Source organism: Nelusetta ayraudi, unplaced genomic scaffold (genome assembly GCF_046127955.1).
Source record: "Nelusetta ayraudi isolate G7.1 ecotype Tasmania unplaced genomic scaffold, CSIRO-AGI_Nayr_v1 ptg000033l, whole genome shotgun sequence".
Classification (NCBI taxonomy): Eukaryota; Metazoa; Chordata; class Actinopteri; order Tetraodontiformes; family Monacanthidae; genus Nelusetta; species Nelusetta ayraudi.
Window position 1 is genome coordinate 5,728,272 of NW_027466083.1, and position 16,393 is coordinate 5,744,664.

The following is a 16,393-nucleotide window of genomic DNA, read 5'->3' on the forward strand; positions in this document are numbered from 1 at the left end:
CCGCAACCCTGAGTTCAGATGGACGGATGGATGGACTCCCACCAATAATGTATATAATGACGAGATGTTTTAATTTTAATTTTGATTATTACACATTGTATCTTATAACTGCTAGCAGTGATTGTTTTGGCGATAAGCTAAAACGAGATAAATGAATTTTACAACAAGCCAGTCTTTTGAACGGCTCTTCAAAGAGCCATAAATCCCATCCATAAAGACTATGTATCCTAATGCTTAATTCTTTGCTTCATCGTGTTTTTCAAATAATGTAAAACAAACAAACAAACAAACAACAACAACATTTGACCAACAACGCTGTATGGCACCAAACAAAACCACAACATTCTTGGTGATTAGTGGCGCCTGTGTTTAAACAGGACAGGAAATCGTTACTAAAAACATTCCAGATGTCTAAAGTATAAAGGGTTAAAGATCCCCTCCTCGGCAGCAGATTCACGTTCAGCAGCAGGTTTGCTCGTCGCTCGCTCTCCGCCAGCTGGATCGCTCCACAGGCAGCGCTGGCTCGCTCGCTCGCTGTGGATTGTGGGAGTCAGTCGACGACTTTGCCCAGGCTTGACACCGGAGACATTTTCCGCCGTGGCCTGTTCCTGTAAGTAACCGCCGATGCTTGTTTTAGGTTTTTGTTTTGATTTTCTTTTTTACGCCACTCAAACGCGTCGTATCACGTCTGTACCAGTGAGCCTTTTGTCGGCGGTGCCGCTTTTCGGTTCACCGAAGCGGACCGTAAACGGTGCCATTTCGTCGCACGAAGGCCGAGAAGCGGAGCCGCTGCTCCCCGCTGCCGCTGACAGGCGGGGAGCGGAGAGGAGGAGCGGCCAGCCGCCACCGCTCCGTCGGGGTTATTTACACCCCAAAAAACGTTGCTGACCCGAGCGTTTAAGCATGACCGACTCCCTTCTGAAGCTCACATTTTGCTGGTGGTCGTGTTGACGTGTGGGTAGATTCAACGCGATTTGCCGTGCAAGACACTCGGTGGTGGTGGTTGGCATGCGGAAATGGTCGCCGTGACAGCGGCCAGTGAGAAGAAATGCCCAGTGAGGCGGAGAAATGCACCTAGCTACACCTGACCGCAGCGGAGCCCCCAGCCGCCGCTTATCTCCCCCTCTCTCTGTTTTTTTTAATTATTTTTTTTTGGCGGTCAATAAGGTTGTAATTATTGCAAATCGGCATTTTTTTGTGTGCAAAGCGACACGATGCCGGCGAATTCCTCAGTATTGACGGCGGCGTTGAGTCAACAGATCGGTGGTCTCTGCTGGGGCTAATTGATTCAGGAGAAGGCAGCTAATTGGCGGCCGCGGCACGTAGAATAACGACGAATAAAATGGCTTACACAGTCACAGTAATTCTACACAGTATTACATTAACAAACCTTTTTTTTTCTTCACTTTTGGTTTAAACTTCCCTCCAGATTTAAACTGGTGACTGTATCATTGACTTGACTGCGCATTTGCAAATAAATCCATTTGCAGCTGTTAAAAGAGGTCTTGAATCTGAAACGTACACGCTATCACCTTCTGTTGAATGGCTTTTGTCCTTGTCTATTTAAAATGTTTAAAGAACAAGACAGGCAGATTTGAAATGTGTGCATGGCAATGTCACGTGTCTATTTGTGTCTGTAAATACAGCTGCCCCCTCGTGTGTGTGTGTGTGTGTGTGTGTGTGTGTGTGTGTGTGTGTGTGTGTGTGTGTGTGTGTGTGTGTGTGTGTGTGTGTGTGTGTGTGTGTGTGCAGTCATATCCAAATTGCAAAAGCCAGTGAGTGTAAGTCCTCCCTCAACCCAAGACCTGATATTTTTTTTTTGGTACCTAAAAAATATCAGAAGGATAACAGAGTCACATGACTCATCTGTGACAGCTCTCAAGCTTTGGAGCAGCAGCAAAACAAACGTGGCGGAGGCTGTTTTCACTCACCATGAAGTAAGCTCTCTTAATAGAATGTGGTTGTTCCACCTCAGAACCCAACACTGACACATTATCAGCAAGATGTCCAGCCGAGGGGGAAAGAAGAAGTCGACGAAGACGTCCCGCTCCACCAAGGCCGGGGTCATCTTTCCCGTGGGGCGCATGCTGCGCTACATCAAAAGGGGTTTGCCCAAGTATCGCATCGGCGTGGGAGCGCCCGTCTATCTGGCCGCCGTCCTGGAGTATCTCACGGGTGAGGTTTCCCTTTGAGGAGGAGAGAGCGTTAAATAGTCTGATTAAAGTGAATATTTCAAAGCATTAGTCAACAGCTAGCCGAGCTGAGGAGATGTGTGTTTTGTGACGTGAATGCTATTATCCATTGCAAATATTATTTTAATAGAAAAACCCCACAGAGACTCAAATGCCAATAAGAAGAAGGGCTAAAAGGATAGGAAACACTCACTGTCGGGCTTGACTTACCTTTATATTCTTAAATATATATTCTAAATAAACAGCTTCTTTCTCGAACGATAACCCCAAAACGTCCCGTGTTCTCAGGTGCAATGCTCTGGTTATGCTTTAAACTTTTGCAGTCTCCACTTAAGGATCAACATGAATGGTTTGCGATAAGCCAGACTTGCCGGAACGGTTCCGCATTGGTGACGTTGTGTGTTTATTTTCATGCAACCCTACACAATCCTATCAGATCTAGTTGTCACTTTCGCTCACTCAGACATCTGTGTGAATCATTCCTCTTGCCTAAGTGCGCGGTTTGCCCCAAAGCAACTTGAGCTGTTACTCATGGTGACTCAGCTTAGTCGCTGGTTCTCAGATTGCATCTTGGTTTAAATTCATTCATTCGTTTAGTTGCTGACAAAACATTCAGAGAGGAGGCCAAAGTGTCCACAAACATCAAAACTGTGAGCTGACATTTTAAAGCGGTGAAACTAGGGCTGCCCCGATACTATATTTTCACTTCGGATACGATACCGATATTTCAACCTTGAATATCGGCCGATACCGATATCAGCATGCTACAAATGAAACATACTTTCATTATTTATTCTGTAGTGTGGAGTGTTAAAAAAGGCAGCATCAAGTGATTCAAAACAAATTAACAAGTTTACTGCTCATATATTCTGAAAGCAACTGAGAGCAGGAACAAAAAAACAACAAAACAATATTGTCAGTTAACTAAACTCGTGATGACCCGGACTCCTCCATCTCCACTTTCTGCAGTCCGAGCATGATGTGGAGATTCTTTTTTTCGCCGGAGTAGAATGGACTGCTTTCTATGGGAGTGTTAATATCGGAGACTTAAGATGACGTCCGATATAACCGGATATTCCTTTTTTGGCTGATATCGGTCCGATATCAATATCGGATCGGGACAGCCCTAGGTGAAACACAGAATAGAACAGCAGTGAAACAGCAACAATAGTGAGTCATACTCTGTGGTTTCTCATGAGCCTCTGATTGGTCAGGCCTGGCAATACAACTCTGCTTCAGAACATCCGCTTGTCAGCCACCCCATACTTATTGACATATTCTAAATGTTTTTCTGCCCCCCCAGCTGAGATATTGGAGTTGGCAGGCAATGCAGCCAGAGACAACAAGAAAGGTCGCGTCACACCACGTCACATCCTGCTGGCCATCGCCAACGATGAGGAGCTGAACCAGGTCAGCTGCTGCACACCCCCGACACAAGACTCGTCAGTCTTGACTTCAGTGCCGTCAACACGAGAACTCTGACACATTCGTGTTTTACAGTGTAAGATCTTGTCTTTGGTCTCCCCTGGTAGCTCCTAAAAGGCGTGACCATTGCAGCGGGCGGAGTCCTGCCCAACATCCACCCGGAGCTCCTGGCCAAGAAGAGGGGAGCAAAGGGGAAACTGGAGACTCCAGTCTCGCCCGCTCCCGAGAAGAAGCCCAAGGCAGTCAAGAAAACGGTGGCCAAGAAGATGAGTGGGAGAAAGGCAGGAGGAAAGGCCAAGGTGCTGCTCAGTTAGTGTGTCTGTGTGTATTTTGGTTAAAGCAAAAACATCTTCTAAAGTTTTGCTCTGACTTCCTTCCGACTCGGAACACGTGTGATTGTGTGAGTGTAAAAAAGTGTCTTGGTGTTGTGTGCCTCCAACAGAAGCAGGGTGAAGTGAGCAAGGCTGCGTCGGCAGACAGCACCACTGAAGGTTCTCCAGGCGACAGCTTCACCGTCCTCTCCACCAAGAGTCTCTTCCTGGGCCAGAAGGTCAGCGTTGCATCATAATTATACACACACATCGATCAAAGTGCGAGTTGAAACATTTTTGTTCCTATTTATATTCAATAAAGTGATGAAAGTCTTCGATAACACAATGGAGCCCAGCTTTGCTTCCGCCCTGGTGTGTTAGTCATGTCAGAAGATTGATGTTGTAGCAGCAGCAACAGTCCTAATGTTCTAACTGCTTGTTTGCTGGACATGAGTTCTGACAGCGTTGCACACTGTGCTGCTGCTGCTGCTGCTGTCGCTGCTGCCGCTGACTATGACAGTACCTTCGTCTAATCTCTGAGATTTGGACATCAAAGTCTGATTTTTAGTCCAGTACTTTTTTTTCTTTAAGATCACATGACTTATAAAGATCAAAAGCTGGTAAAGATAGATCAGAGGCATCAGAATGACTCAAGAATGATGCAAGTACCGTCACCCATTTCCTTTCTTCCTTCGTTTTAAACGGTAATAATAATTTATAATTCTTGTTTGTTTGTTTTTTAAAATTAAACTTCTTTTTTTTAATGTTATATGTTATTTTTGTTTTTTGGTAATATTTTTTAATTAATACATGTAATCTGGCAGAGAAATTAAGACTCATACTTTTGCTTCCTCCACGTTTTACTTGCGCACATTTGATTTGCTCTTTTATATCATACTTGGCATCATGTGCTGAATAATTTGATCTGCAGAGACGTCAACAGTCGTAATTTGACCATGCCTCTGTCGATAACCTTTCTTCAAACAGTTGCAGTCAAATACTGTCATGCAGCAGCAGCAGCAGCAGCAGCATTATCTACCCCGCTGTTTCTTTCTCTTCATTACTGAACCGTCACGGTGCTTGATTGTGTTGCTAACAGCAGATCACACCAGCTGTTTAATTCCGAGGACGACGATTAATCAAATGAATGCGGTTGGCCTCCCGCTGGTTACGATAATGAACCCACGTTTCTTCATAGACCTAATTTTCATTCCTGCACTTTCCCCTGCAAAGTGTTCAGCTTCAAACACACGCACACATATGAAATCCCTGCACCGTTGCCGCTGCTTTTTTTTTTTTTCCTGTCACTGTTTTGTTTTGACGTGATTACAGCCCTCAGTTTAAACTAATGATGGTAAAATCAGTCGATTTGTGAGCCTCATCCTCTAAAATACTAACAAATTATAACTTGTCTTCGATGCCTCCAATGAAAACAACAGTGGAGGGATCCCTCAACATTTTGATGTTCTCTTTTAAAAAATCAAACCATTGAGAAATGCAAGTACAAACTCACTGGATGTATTCTGCCTAGCAAATATTCACTAGTAGAGCCTGTGGCCAATAATTGACCTGAACAAAGCTGGTTTTTGCATGATAGCAAGAAAAGCCATAACAGAGAAGTTAAAATCAAAATGTTGAGTCATCCCCTCATGCAGAGGTGTGAAGCTGATTTTTTTTCTTTTAACGGGCTTTGCTTCCTTCCCCTCCTTTTTTACTCTCTGTCCCCCTCGGCATGCTGCCCCCTCCCCGGCCCCGCCTCCCTCCCCGCAGCTCAACCTTATCCACAGCGAGGTCAGCAACTTGGCTGGCTTTGATGTGGAGGGGGTCATCAACCCCACCACTGCTGAACTTGAACTTAAAGATGATCTAGGTGAGACCCCTCCCAAGTCAACACGGATCACAGCGGGGAGCTTCGAAAAAAAAAATCCTTGAATGTTTCAGCAGTTCAATGGGTTCCCAAAGTCGAGTCACAATTCCATTTCAGTGTTTATTTTATTTAGTTTAATAATTTTTGCTCTGAAGACTCAATCAGTAGGACTCGTTCAAAATACTCCTTGTCTTTGTGGATGCATTCAAGGACTTTTTTCAAGGCTCCCCAGAGCGGTGCTCTTGTCTTCCCATGGTGCCCCCGCCCCACCCCAGGTCACGGTGCCTCCTTCAAGATCACCACCGCACTTTTAATGTCTTCTGCTTCATCGTCGCCACAGTTTCAACAGGAGCCGTTACATTAAAACATTAAAGTGCCCAAGTGTGAGGTCGGTGGCCTGGAAAGCAGTCACTACTTCACTACTGGGCACTGCAGCTGCGGCATATGGCTTCTTCTTAATTGGGGGAGGGGTTGACAAGGACGGCACGACTAGTCAGGAAACTGATTGTAAATCTAAAGCCGCGTTCAGACTGCCAGCCAAAATCCGATTTTTAGCCCATCCAGATTGAAACCGGATGGTGCTTTTGTAGTGTGAACAGTCACAAATCACATGAAATCCGATTTTTGCAAAATGGATTGAAACCACCTTCGGGAGGTAGTGTCAAATAGCACTTGGACAGATGCGTCTCAGTGTGAACAGCTCCAAACACACCAATGGGTTTTGACTGTCCGTGATGTTACTCTACGAGATGCAAGAGCCAATGCGCCAAACCCGAGAGAGCCACCAGAGAGCGCCATTGGAGGTGCGGAGCTGTAACGTAATGGAGCAGACAGAAGAAGTAGAAAACTTCTTATAGAGATGGCTCCATTCAAGCCAAGCTCCAGGTCAGGTATCGCAACATCCATTCAGTTTTTGCCACTGTCACAATGATATGACGTCACACACTACACGCTACTCTCGCCGACAGCCTCCGCTCTGACATCGTTGCTACAGCAACTTGTAATATTGGTCAATATTGTGGCCCAGTCTGAACAGAGCCACATCCCATTTGGACACTTGCTAAAATCAGTGTGGACAGTCAGCCCTAAAAATAGAATTTGAGAAGGAATCTGATTTGAATCAGATTCGCCTGCAGTCTGAACGCAGCCCAAATGTTTGCTTTCTCATTTGAACCAGTGAAGTAAATTTCTATTAGTATGACAGTATTTCTTAATTGCATCCGGCTAACTGTGCCGCCCCCTGGGCCCGCCCCCTCACAGCAGCTTCCTTATTTCCTCAGCCAATAAGGAGTGTTCTCACTGCTGTCTCTTCCTCTTGTTCTCCTCTCTCAACCCCCCCAGCCCCACCTCACCCCTCCCCACTTTGTTGCATCTACTTGATCCCAACCACTCACTCTATGTGTATATATATTTTTATCTATCAATCTTTTTTACCACCATGCTGTTTTGCCTGTTGTTTGTCATTGCTGTCATCCGTAGTTGCAAGTTGTCCAAGCCGACATTTCCACCGTGGAGAGCGACGCTGTCGTTCACCCGACCAGCTCCTCCCTCTATTCAGGTGGTGAAGTAGGTAAAGGAGCCTCTGACACCACAGAGACCGCCAGTGCTTGTCTGCTTTCTATCTGCAGAACGTTTGCACTGCAGGTTATGGTCCAGTATCACAGCAGCGCAGCTCAAACGCCTCATTTGTTATTTTACGCAGGACTCCTGCAGCTGGAGAAATATCAGCACCTGTAGTGCGGCTGCATGTCGTCCCCACAAACGCTTTGCTGTTCCGTCAATTTGAAACTGAATCATGAGCGACAGTTAACCTCCGACAGCTTGTAACGGGCACATTGTAAAATGCTCTGCTGGAAACGGCAACTTCCAGAGTGGAAGCTCAGCAGTTGGACAGCGCCGCAGTCGGCCAGCTTTGTAAGGATGTTGGAGATTTCACAGTTTTCTGGCAAAGCACTGACATGTTGCCTGAAGGAGGGTATAGAGACCCCACTGGCTGATCTGGAGTTTGACATGAGAGGCTGATGGAAACAACAAAAATGTAAAATAAAATTAACAAAAAACAATAAAGTAGCTGAACCTGCTCAGGCTTTTGCCACAGTTTTAACCTAAAGTCGACTAACAAATGAAATGCTGTAAAATGTAGAAGGCAGCAACACAGCCAGTCAGACTGAGTGGCCTCCTGTGCCGCTGCTGCACTCGTCCTTCAGACGGACTGGTGCAGTTGTAAGCAGCAGAGCAGAGTCTCGAGCAGAGGGCAGTCGATGCTCGCCTGCTGTCTCATGATGATAACAACGTTGCTGCTTGTTGCTTCTGCTGAAATGTGGGCAGTCTTTGCTTCCTGTAAACTCCGCCCCCCGAAAGATGGTCATCAGTCACAATCCATCAGCCCTGAAACTGACCCGATGATTACTGTACCGCTTCCACTGGAAGTTTTTTCCAATTATAACCAACAGTCTTGTTCCTCTGACTCAAGCTGATTTGACTCACCTCGCCCCCTGCTGGCTTCCTACTTGGCTTCTCTCTGTAGCGCTGAGAATCTGGGGGGGGGGGGAGAAGTTTGTTTGTCTTTTTTTTTTTTTAAAAAGAAAAAAGGTTTGTTGCACAGTTCTGCTGCTGCACAGTTCAAAAAGCCACTTTATGAACTGTGCATCAGACCTGCATTATTTACAGCAGCTGGTTAAAAAGTAGGAGCCTTTTTTGTACACGCTGCTGGCTGTTTGTCTTTTATTAAACATGGCCTCTGCAGTGTGCGAGTAAAAGGAAGCACCAGCGGTTTAATAAGCAAGCATGAGCACATGAGGATAGAGGCAAGAACGATCCATCCTCCACCCCACCCTGAGGGATCGGTGCTTTCATTGAACTGACTCCAATGAGTTGGAGGGGGAAGCAGCAGCAGCAGCAGCAGCAGCAGCTGCTGTGGAGTGCTGCATGTTTTGGGGATTTTCCCACAAATGGAGAGAGAAGCCAGGTGAAATGATGGACACCATTCAGTACCTGCCTGTCTGTCTGCTTCACTGCCTGCCTGTTTGCCTGCCTGCCTGCCTGCCTGCCTGCCTGCTTGCCTGCCTGCCTGTCTGTGTGTCTTCACTGTCCTGTCTGCTCTGCACCGCCTCCCTCCTCGCCGCCCGTCTGTCGGCGCTACGCAGTGACGTCACCACCGCTGCCCTCTGTTTGCAGGCAGTGCTCTGGAAAAGAAGGGAGGGAAGGAGTTCACTGAGGCCCTGCAGGAGCTGAAGAAGAAGAATGGCCCCCTGGAGGTGGCTGGAGGTAGGTGCCTTACATTCATGCTTTGAAGGAAGGGCCCAAAACTGGATGGGAAACTTTTCTTTTTTTTTTAAAAAACCTTACAGTGTGACATTGCACATGATGCCATGGTTCTGTTCCCAAAGTAACCAAAGCAACATTTAGACTTTTTGTGTTCTGCATTCATAGAAAGAAAGTCGAATGTCCAGTGAGTCAAAGTTAAGCAGGCTGGCTTGAAAAAAACAAAAAAAAACAAACCTAGAAAAAAAGTATTTTCTTTTTTCCCACCAATAAAGTACGAGTGTGTATTTGCAGCCGGTTCAGATACTGGACCTGCCACAGTCTCAATTTCCTGCTTGGCCTGAATTCAAAGACTGGAACCTCTTGGGCCTTTGTGTAAGTCTTGTTCTTCCGTAACGGCTGCATGCTTGTGATGAACGTTCTCAGCACAGCTTTCAAAAAGGCAGCAAGTCGAGAGGACGGACCAGCGCGTCTGTCGGAAAACACCTTCGCAAAGCTTCCCTCAGGTTTTCCCCTCCGACGACCTGAATGGACGGATTGATCTGTCAGCAGTCTGATCTGATCGCCTGCCGTGCGCACTCTTTGTTTCTTAACCCCCCCCCCCGCCCCCCCTTTCCTGGACCTCAGAACCGCAGCGCAGCTGAAGCGGTCCTGGCGGGTCACACATGCAGCGACTGCTCCTCCTGCTGCCGTGTGAAGCGCTCGCACGTCCTCGACGAGACATCTGGAAATGCGCTCGTCGCTGCCTGTTTCCTTTTTTCTTGAGGTCACTCCTGTCAGATGTGCACTTTGCGCCGCTGAGGTTTTGACTGGAGGCTTTCTCACTTCACATGGTCCGGAGTTTTTGGCAGCGGCGCAGCGTCTGCAGCTGCTTCTCCGGCTCCTCTTCAGCGCTCCTCTTCCTCCCCTTCTCTCCTCTGCAGCTGGGAAAGTGATTTTTCTCTCCCGTGTCGTTGTTCCTCGCTGGCCGAGACATCTAAAGGCGCCGGACAATTTTTCCCTGAGACAAAGTGTTATTTTAGCTTTTAAGCCTTTAAGTGTAACTTCTTGGTTTTGACTGGTGGTGGGGGGGAGTTTGGCTCCTTCAGCTGAGATGCTGCTCACAGTTGGACTTGGAGTTGTCGCTAGATGATGTTATTGACACTCAATGATTTGTACTTTTCATGGTTTCTAAAGGATGCAAGCAAGATATTGGCCAATTCCCCCCTAGTTTCTCTCATGCCAATGAGATCATTTTCATCCTTTTTTAAAAATAAAATGTTGATCAGATTTAAAATGTGGATGTTTAGGTTCACATTTAAATGCCATTTATTTGATCATATGTATATATTTGCTTAATAACTATATTTATCTTACCTAGAAAGGCAGTGTAGCTAATTTCAAGCATAATTAGAAGACAGCTGACTCCAGCACAGAAGTGCAGAATATGTGGTGATGGATGGAAGCTACAAAAGTTCATGTAAAAAGATTCTTCGCAGATTTGGATCGACATCAGTCCCAACCTTCTGCATAGCCATCATGGAATTTCTGTTAATTCTAGTCATTATTCAGATAAAATTACACTGCCAGCGCAAGTTTCTGCAAAGCATTCCCCCAAACGGTTTTCTGATTTATTTTCCCTAAAGATTCACTTTTTATTTGTCCCACAGCCGTGCTGACCTCCGGTTTTGGTCTGCCCGCCAAGTACGTCATCCACTGCAACAGCCCGGGCTGGGGCTCCGACAAGTGTGAGGAGCTGCTGGACAAGACGGTGAAGAACTGTCTGGCTCTGGCCGACGAGAAGAAACTCAAGTCGGTGGCTTTCCCCTCCATCGGCAGCGGAAGGTGAGAGAACCAAGAGTTGAGCAGGTGGCTTGTTTAGGACGTTGTCTCGGATCTTCACAGCCGCTGCTAACAGGAGATGCCGTTGACATAGTTTTCTTGAAGTACTCTTCTTCCTTGTCACATGTTTATTTTTATGAACGCATGTCCTTCAGCTACCTGAGTAAGAATGCTGGTCTTCAGCCCAGTGATGTCGCGGGTCGAGTTCAGGTTGAAAAAACAAAAACAAAAACCAAACTCCTCACCAAGTTTGCGTCCTTTTTCTCTTTGCCTGCATTTGTTTCCGCCAGGAACGGCTTCCCAAAGCAAACGGCGGCCCAGCTGATCCTCAAGGCCATCTCCAGCTACTTTGTGGCCACAATGTCGTCCAGCATCAAAACCGTCTACTTTGTGCTGTTTGACAGCGAGAGTATCGGGATCTACGTGCAGGAGATGGCCAAGCTGGAGACGAGCTAAGAGTTTGAGTTGTCCGCCTCCTTCCGCCCACGCTCTTTCCTTTTATTTTATTTTATTTTTATTTTATTTTTTCCTTGCAAGGAGCGGAGGACGACGTCCGTTAAGGATTCGGGGGAATCTGAAGAAAAGAAGATTGTCTCTAAAGGCCGGGAACTTGTTTTTTGCATTACGTTGGCACCTTTCCCCACATTGTTTTTATTTTTCTAGTTTACTTTTTACCTTTCGGCGTTCAGATGTACGACTGCACTGTTCTATCCTGCAGCCTTTTAATACAAAACAGTGCTGCACAAAACAGATTTAAGGAGTGGGAAGACTCACTTTAAGATTTAATTTTTAATGCTCTTTATGATGAAAAGATGTAAGGGATAGCTGCACCTCAGTTACCAGGCTTTCCGACGCGCTCATTGATTACGGGTTAACGCATGTAATGGCAGTACGGTTCATTGACAAAGGAGCTATTCTCTTTATTTTGGAAAAAAAAAGCAACCCAACAACTTTATCCCAGTGTACTTTATTTCGATATCAATAGTGGATTTTGGAGCGTCTCGTTTGTTCTGTAAAAGAAATGGTGAAGAGAGCATCGATCTTTAGGAGACTTGTTTAAAGAGTGACTTTTTGTTGTTTCTTGTGGTGTGTGTTGTAAATCCCAGTTTGTTTTTGTTCACACAGGCTCTATAATTGTTTTCTTGTGTACGGCAGAGACCTTAAAATTCCAAAAATGCAACAATACAAACTTGTATTTGACAAACTTTACAGGGGATCATGCACTAATAACTATTGGATGTCATCAGCAATGGAAAAAAAAAAAAAAATTCTGGATTGTAGATTTTTCCAGGACACAGGATTTATAATTGCCTGTTCAAATGAGTGTCTATATAGGTGGCGTATTTGTGAATTGTTATAATTTAAAATAATTGACTGAACATAATTTTATTTTCTATTTTAATTTTCAGAATTATTCTAAAATGCACTAATAATGTAGGTAAAACAAAAACAAAAAACAGCGATTTTTGTGTGTTTTGTCTGTCAAGCCATACAACAAATCTCAAGTCACTTTTTGTGGAATTGAAGACTTTTGGCTTTCGCATTTTTTTCCTCTTTTTCTCCACTCAGCCACCACTAGGTGGCTCCCTTCAATCAAAAATTGAATTTTCTTTCAGCCAGCCATTTTCTGTGCAGCTGCAGGGTTCTTCACGCTGACACGGGTCGATTTGAGTTGGATTTTAATTGGGATTGACGGACCTATATGAGGAACTGGCTGCTCCGCTGCATTTGGACTTTTTGACTTTCTTACAAAAAAATGTGTAAAATGCTTTCTAAAGAATTGCTACAATTGATGGAACAAAAAAATCAGTTAACACTCCAGTAATAAAATATATAAAAACAAGATGGCTTTTTATGTGTGTGTGTGTGTGTGTGTGTGTGTGTGTGTGTGTGTGTGTGTGTGTGTGTGTGTGTGTGTGTGTGTGTGTGTGTGTGTGTGTTTTGCTCAGCTCACTTTCAAAACGCACTAGTGTTGCACTTCTGCTCCTCACCAGAACCAAATGGTCTCTGGAAGATTTAGACATGCTCAACGTGATCCCGGCCAATTATAACAAGGCATTAATCAGATAAATGCCAGCGTTTTGATGAGCTAATGCAGACCAGTAGTTGTCTAAGTAGCTGTGGAAACGACAGCTGGGACCGAGCGTAAACAGTTTTGCACACAACTTCTGCATTTTTCCACTTTGGAGGTGCGAAAGCATTGGAAACAACAGTTTGAGGGAGAAATGACGAAGGCAGAACTGCAAACAATGAACCAGGAACGGCAGGAAAAGAAACAATATCCCCAGTCACACTGACAGACAGCCCTGCTGTTCTAGACACGCACTCGTTTGTTTGGTTTCCACCGACTCCTTCAGGAGTTATGGTTGAGAGGCATAATGATTCTCTGGAAACACCCTCATGTGATCTACACTTTGGTAGAAGTAACAGTAAATGTTGCTTGATAATTTAGAGTTTTCAGGTTTGCAGCGTGGAGGGATCGTGGACGATGTTCCCGGGATTTGCTTCTCCGACGGCCTCATTTGATATGCGAGTCATGTGACTGATAAATCAAACAAAACATGGAACGGAGCCTTCAAGTTCCTTGGCTGGAGACTGAGGCGAGTTTCGCTGGTTGTTTTTCTGAGATTTCCACTCCATATTTCTAAGCTCCCTAAATTAAAACACTCTCAGAGGTCACAGGTCAACATCTGACATATTTCCCCTTTGAAGTTGCTGCTTTAAAGCAAGAAAAAAAAAAAAAATTAAAATCAAAAATCCAACCCTCATTGTCATATTGTTTGCAACCACAGTGAAGGTGTAGATAAAAAGACAGAGCATTTCTCTGTGGGATCACAGTGCAACTGTAAATATACAAAATATATAATAATTACATTTTGTGTTTAAATTTGATCAGCAGACGGATGCTTGTTTTTGTTTTGTGTTTTTTTTTTTTTTTTGGGGGGGGGGGAGGGTACCATTTGAAATTAAGAGACTGCATCGCGACAGCGGAGCTAAGGGATTATTTAATAACCAGAAAGCTCTGGACTTGGACGATCAGAAAGAACGCATCAGCACAGTTGTTGACAATCCCAGAACTAAATCCTGCGAGTTCACTCTCACAACAAAGCTGTATATTTCAAAAGGCCATGCAGGTCTATCGATGTCTCAAGCTCTAATGATGAACCATATTCTTGTGTTACATTTTATAAAAGACATGAGGTTGAGTGTGAATCCCTGACGAGGGGTCGGTCTCACCGGCCGACAGAGGCCTTGGTCCCGTCCTGTCCCCGGGGCAACAAGCTGCAAGGGCACAGCACAGACCACAGAGTCAGCTGGGGGTCAGTTTCCCAGCCATCCAGGGAGGCCGGGACCTGAGACCTCCTCTGAGGGCACCCATCTGACGCCTAATCCCCAGGAAATACGGGCAGGTTTCTCCCTCTCCCACAACCAGCGCTCAACCCCCCTCCAGTCCCTCCAAACTGCTGCACCGTCCCTCCATCCCTCCATCCCTGCCCCACTTCTCCTCCTCGGAGGCACCAAAGCCCCGTAAATTCAAAGCATCTGTACGGGCAAGGGCCAATCCGAGGGCCGCCTTTCCCAGAGCCCGCGCAGATGAAATTTTATTCTTTGCACGAAAAAATTACAGGGGGAGGGAGGAAGAAAAAACAGAAAACAAAGTAAAGCAAACAGTGAGGGGGAGATGAAGGACTGGAGGGGTAAGGAGCTGGTCAGAGATCCCACTGCCATGTTCATAAGGGGAGAGCAATATTCTCTTCCTCACACGGTCCGAACTGAGCAGCTGACAAACAGGCAGTAGGTCGCAGGGATTTTACGTTTAGCTTGTGGATGACCCAAAAGTTCTGAGATTCCAGCCAAAAAAAAGCCAAGCAAGCCTCTAAGTGAAGAGCCTGTGGTTGAATCCATTGAGCGGTAGGAACGAGAAAACTTTGACTTGTGGAGCGCCCATTTCTTAAAGATGTCTGTTCACAGGTGAAGTAAAACTAAAGTGATGCAGCGTCAAATCAAACCAAACGTGCGGTCGTGCACACGTTCAGAAATGGGCTGGAACCCTGCAGCTAAGAGGACTGAATCACAAAACTCTGGTCAGACGTTTACACTGCAACGCCTTTGGTGTCGCCGTCAACAGAGGCTGTGAAAAGCCACTTTTTTCTGCACTAATGCTAAATTCTCCACTTTTAAAACATGATTGTTATGTAAAACTGGGTTTTTCCCTTCAATGTCTGATTTCCCTTTTGCCTGTGACCCCTGATGGCCTCTTTTTTTTAGGGAGGAAACTGGTGGACACATATCATGTTGGGAAAACCTCTTGAAGCTCCACTGCGGTGAGACCGGTTTTCTAGTTGAGCGTTGAGAGAGTTTAACAAGAGCCGTCGGTTGTTGTTTGGTCAAGTCGGGTTTTCGTTGTGGTCGGCGGAAAACTTCTGGCGTTCCAAAATTGTACATATCTTATGTAATTGATAGTTAGCTGTGCATTTTTATAGATGTAAATATACATATGTACAGATTTAAGGGTAGATTGGATTAGTCCTCACGTGACGCATTGTTTTGAGAAGCCTTGACAAATGAAAATAAATCTAAAGTAGAGCATCAGTAAGTTTATCATTGAATTGTTTACAAACTCTCAGCCCTATAAGGTTTAAAACGGTTTAAAAACGAAAAAAAAAGTGTAAAAAAAGAAACAAATCTCCAATTCTAAAATTGGTCAAATCAATAAAAACAACAAGAGTGCAGAGCAGAGCCAAAGAGTTTTCCTCGTTCTTTGGAGACATCGGGGAGGTTCTACGACACGATCCCACAACAGTGAACGTCGGCATCTGTGCGTCTCACGTTATGAGAGCCTCAGCTGGATTTTCAGAAAAGTGAAAGCAGTTGTGGTTTCTGGCCTCTAATCGCTCCTTTTTCTCTATATTTAATATACACCGAACGTGATACCGAACGTTGATGTTGGCCGAATTTTAAAAACCACGATCATTGTCAGCATTTTTTTGGGGCTGGCTGGGGGGGAGGGGGTGGTGTTGGGTGTTGTCTGCGCCAACTGGCCTTCAAGAAGTCTTTTTTTCCACAGTTACATGTAGTGATAGAGTTCCACATGAGTTTGGCGCTCTCTGCCAGACTGACAGAGAAAAAAATGTGACAAAATGGAGATGGATTCTTGTCTGCAGACAGTTTTGCCTGAGAGGCTACATCAAAAAATGGAATCATCCACATTGTCAAACTGTAGTTTAGCTATTTGTTTTCTGGTGAGCCTTTCTAATTACAGTATCACTGATTGATCTCTTGAATTTACCGTGTTATTTATCCATGTTAATCTTTGAGGAATCTTCATTTTAACGCTTTGAAATACGCCTCTGGATCTGATTCTGGACTTTATGGATAACAAATGATTGAATCATTTGATCTTTATCTTTATTCCCACTGCGCAGCTTCCCTTTCTCAGGTGAAAGTATTCCATTCCATGTCATCATTAGGTCATCATTTACGATTTAACAAGTTGGGAATCAGATAAAGGG

The 16,393-nt window shown here is 45.1% G+C and overlaps 1 protein-coding gene across 6 annotated transcripts; it reads left to right on the forward strand.

Moving 5' to 3' along the window:
* Positions 1-388: 388 nt before the first annotated feature.
* On the forward strand, positions 389-12,723 carry macroh2a1 (macroH2A.1 histone). Of its 6 annotated transcripts, none has more exons than XR_012927343.1 (9): positions 389-610; positions 1,976-2,175; positions 3,496-3,602; positions 3,725-3,916; positions 4,060-4,167; positions 5,699-5,798; positions 7,275-7,361; positions 8,973-9,062; positions 10,709-10,737. XR_012927343.1 is itself a non-coding variant. In XM_076031883.1 (9 exons), the coding sequence occupies exons 2-9, from the start codon at positions 2,004-2,006 to the stop codon at positions 11,334-11,336; spliced, it is 1,110 nt and encodes a 369-aa protein (XP_075887998.1). In that variant the 5' UTR covers positions 414-610; positions 1,976-2,003; the 3' UTR covers positions 11,337-12,723. The 6 variants fall into 6 exon arrangements, 4 of the variants coding, with proteins under 4 accessions (XP_075888000.1, XP_075888001.1, XP_075887998.1 ...); XR_012927342.1 differs by having other exon boundaries at positions 394-610; positions 7,275-7,365; positions 10,709-10,756; XM_076031883.1 differs by lacking the exon at positions 7,275-7,361 and adding an exon at positions 11,171-12,723 and having other exon boundaries at positions 414-610; positions 10,709-10,883.
* The last annotated feature ends 3,670 nt before the right edge of the window (positions 12,724-16,393 follow it).

What these genes read in the sequence shown, in the direction of transcription:
- macroh2a1 (XM_076031883.1), top strand. Translation starts at nt 2,004, where the DNA reads ATGTCCAGCCGAGGGGGAAAGAAGAAGTCGACGAAGACGTCCCGCTCC. An exon ending in AGGCAGGAGGAAAGGCCAAG is followed by an intron (nt 3,917 to 4,059) that starts GTGCTGCTCAGT and finishes TGCCTCCAACAG; the next exon opens with AAGCAGGGTGAAGTGAGCAA. An exon ending in GTCTCTTCCTGGGCCAGAAG is followed by an intron (nt 4,168 to 5,698) that starts GTCAGCGTTGCA and finishes CCCTCCCCGCAG; the next exon opens with CTCAACCTTATCCACAGCGA.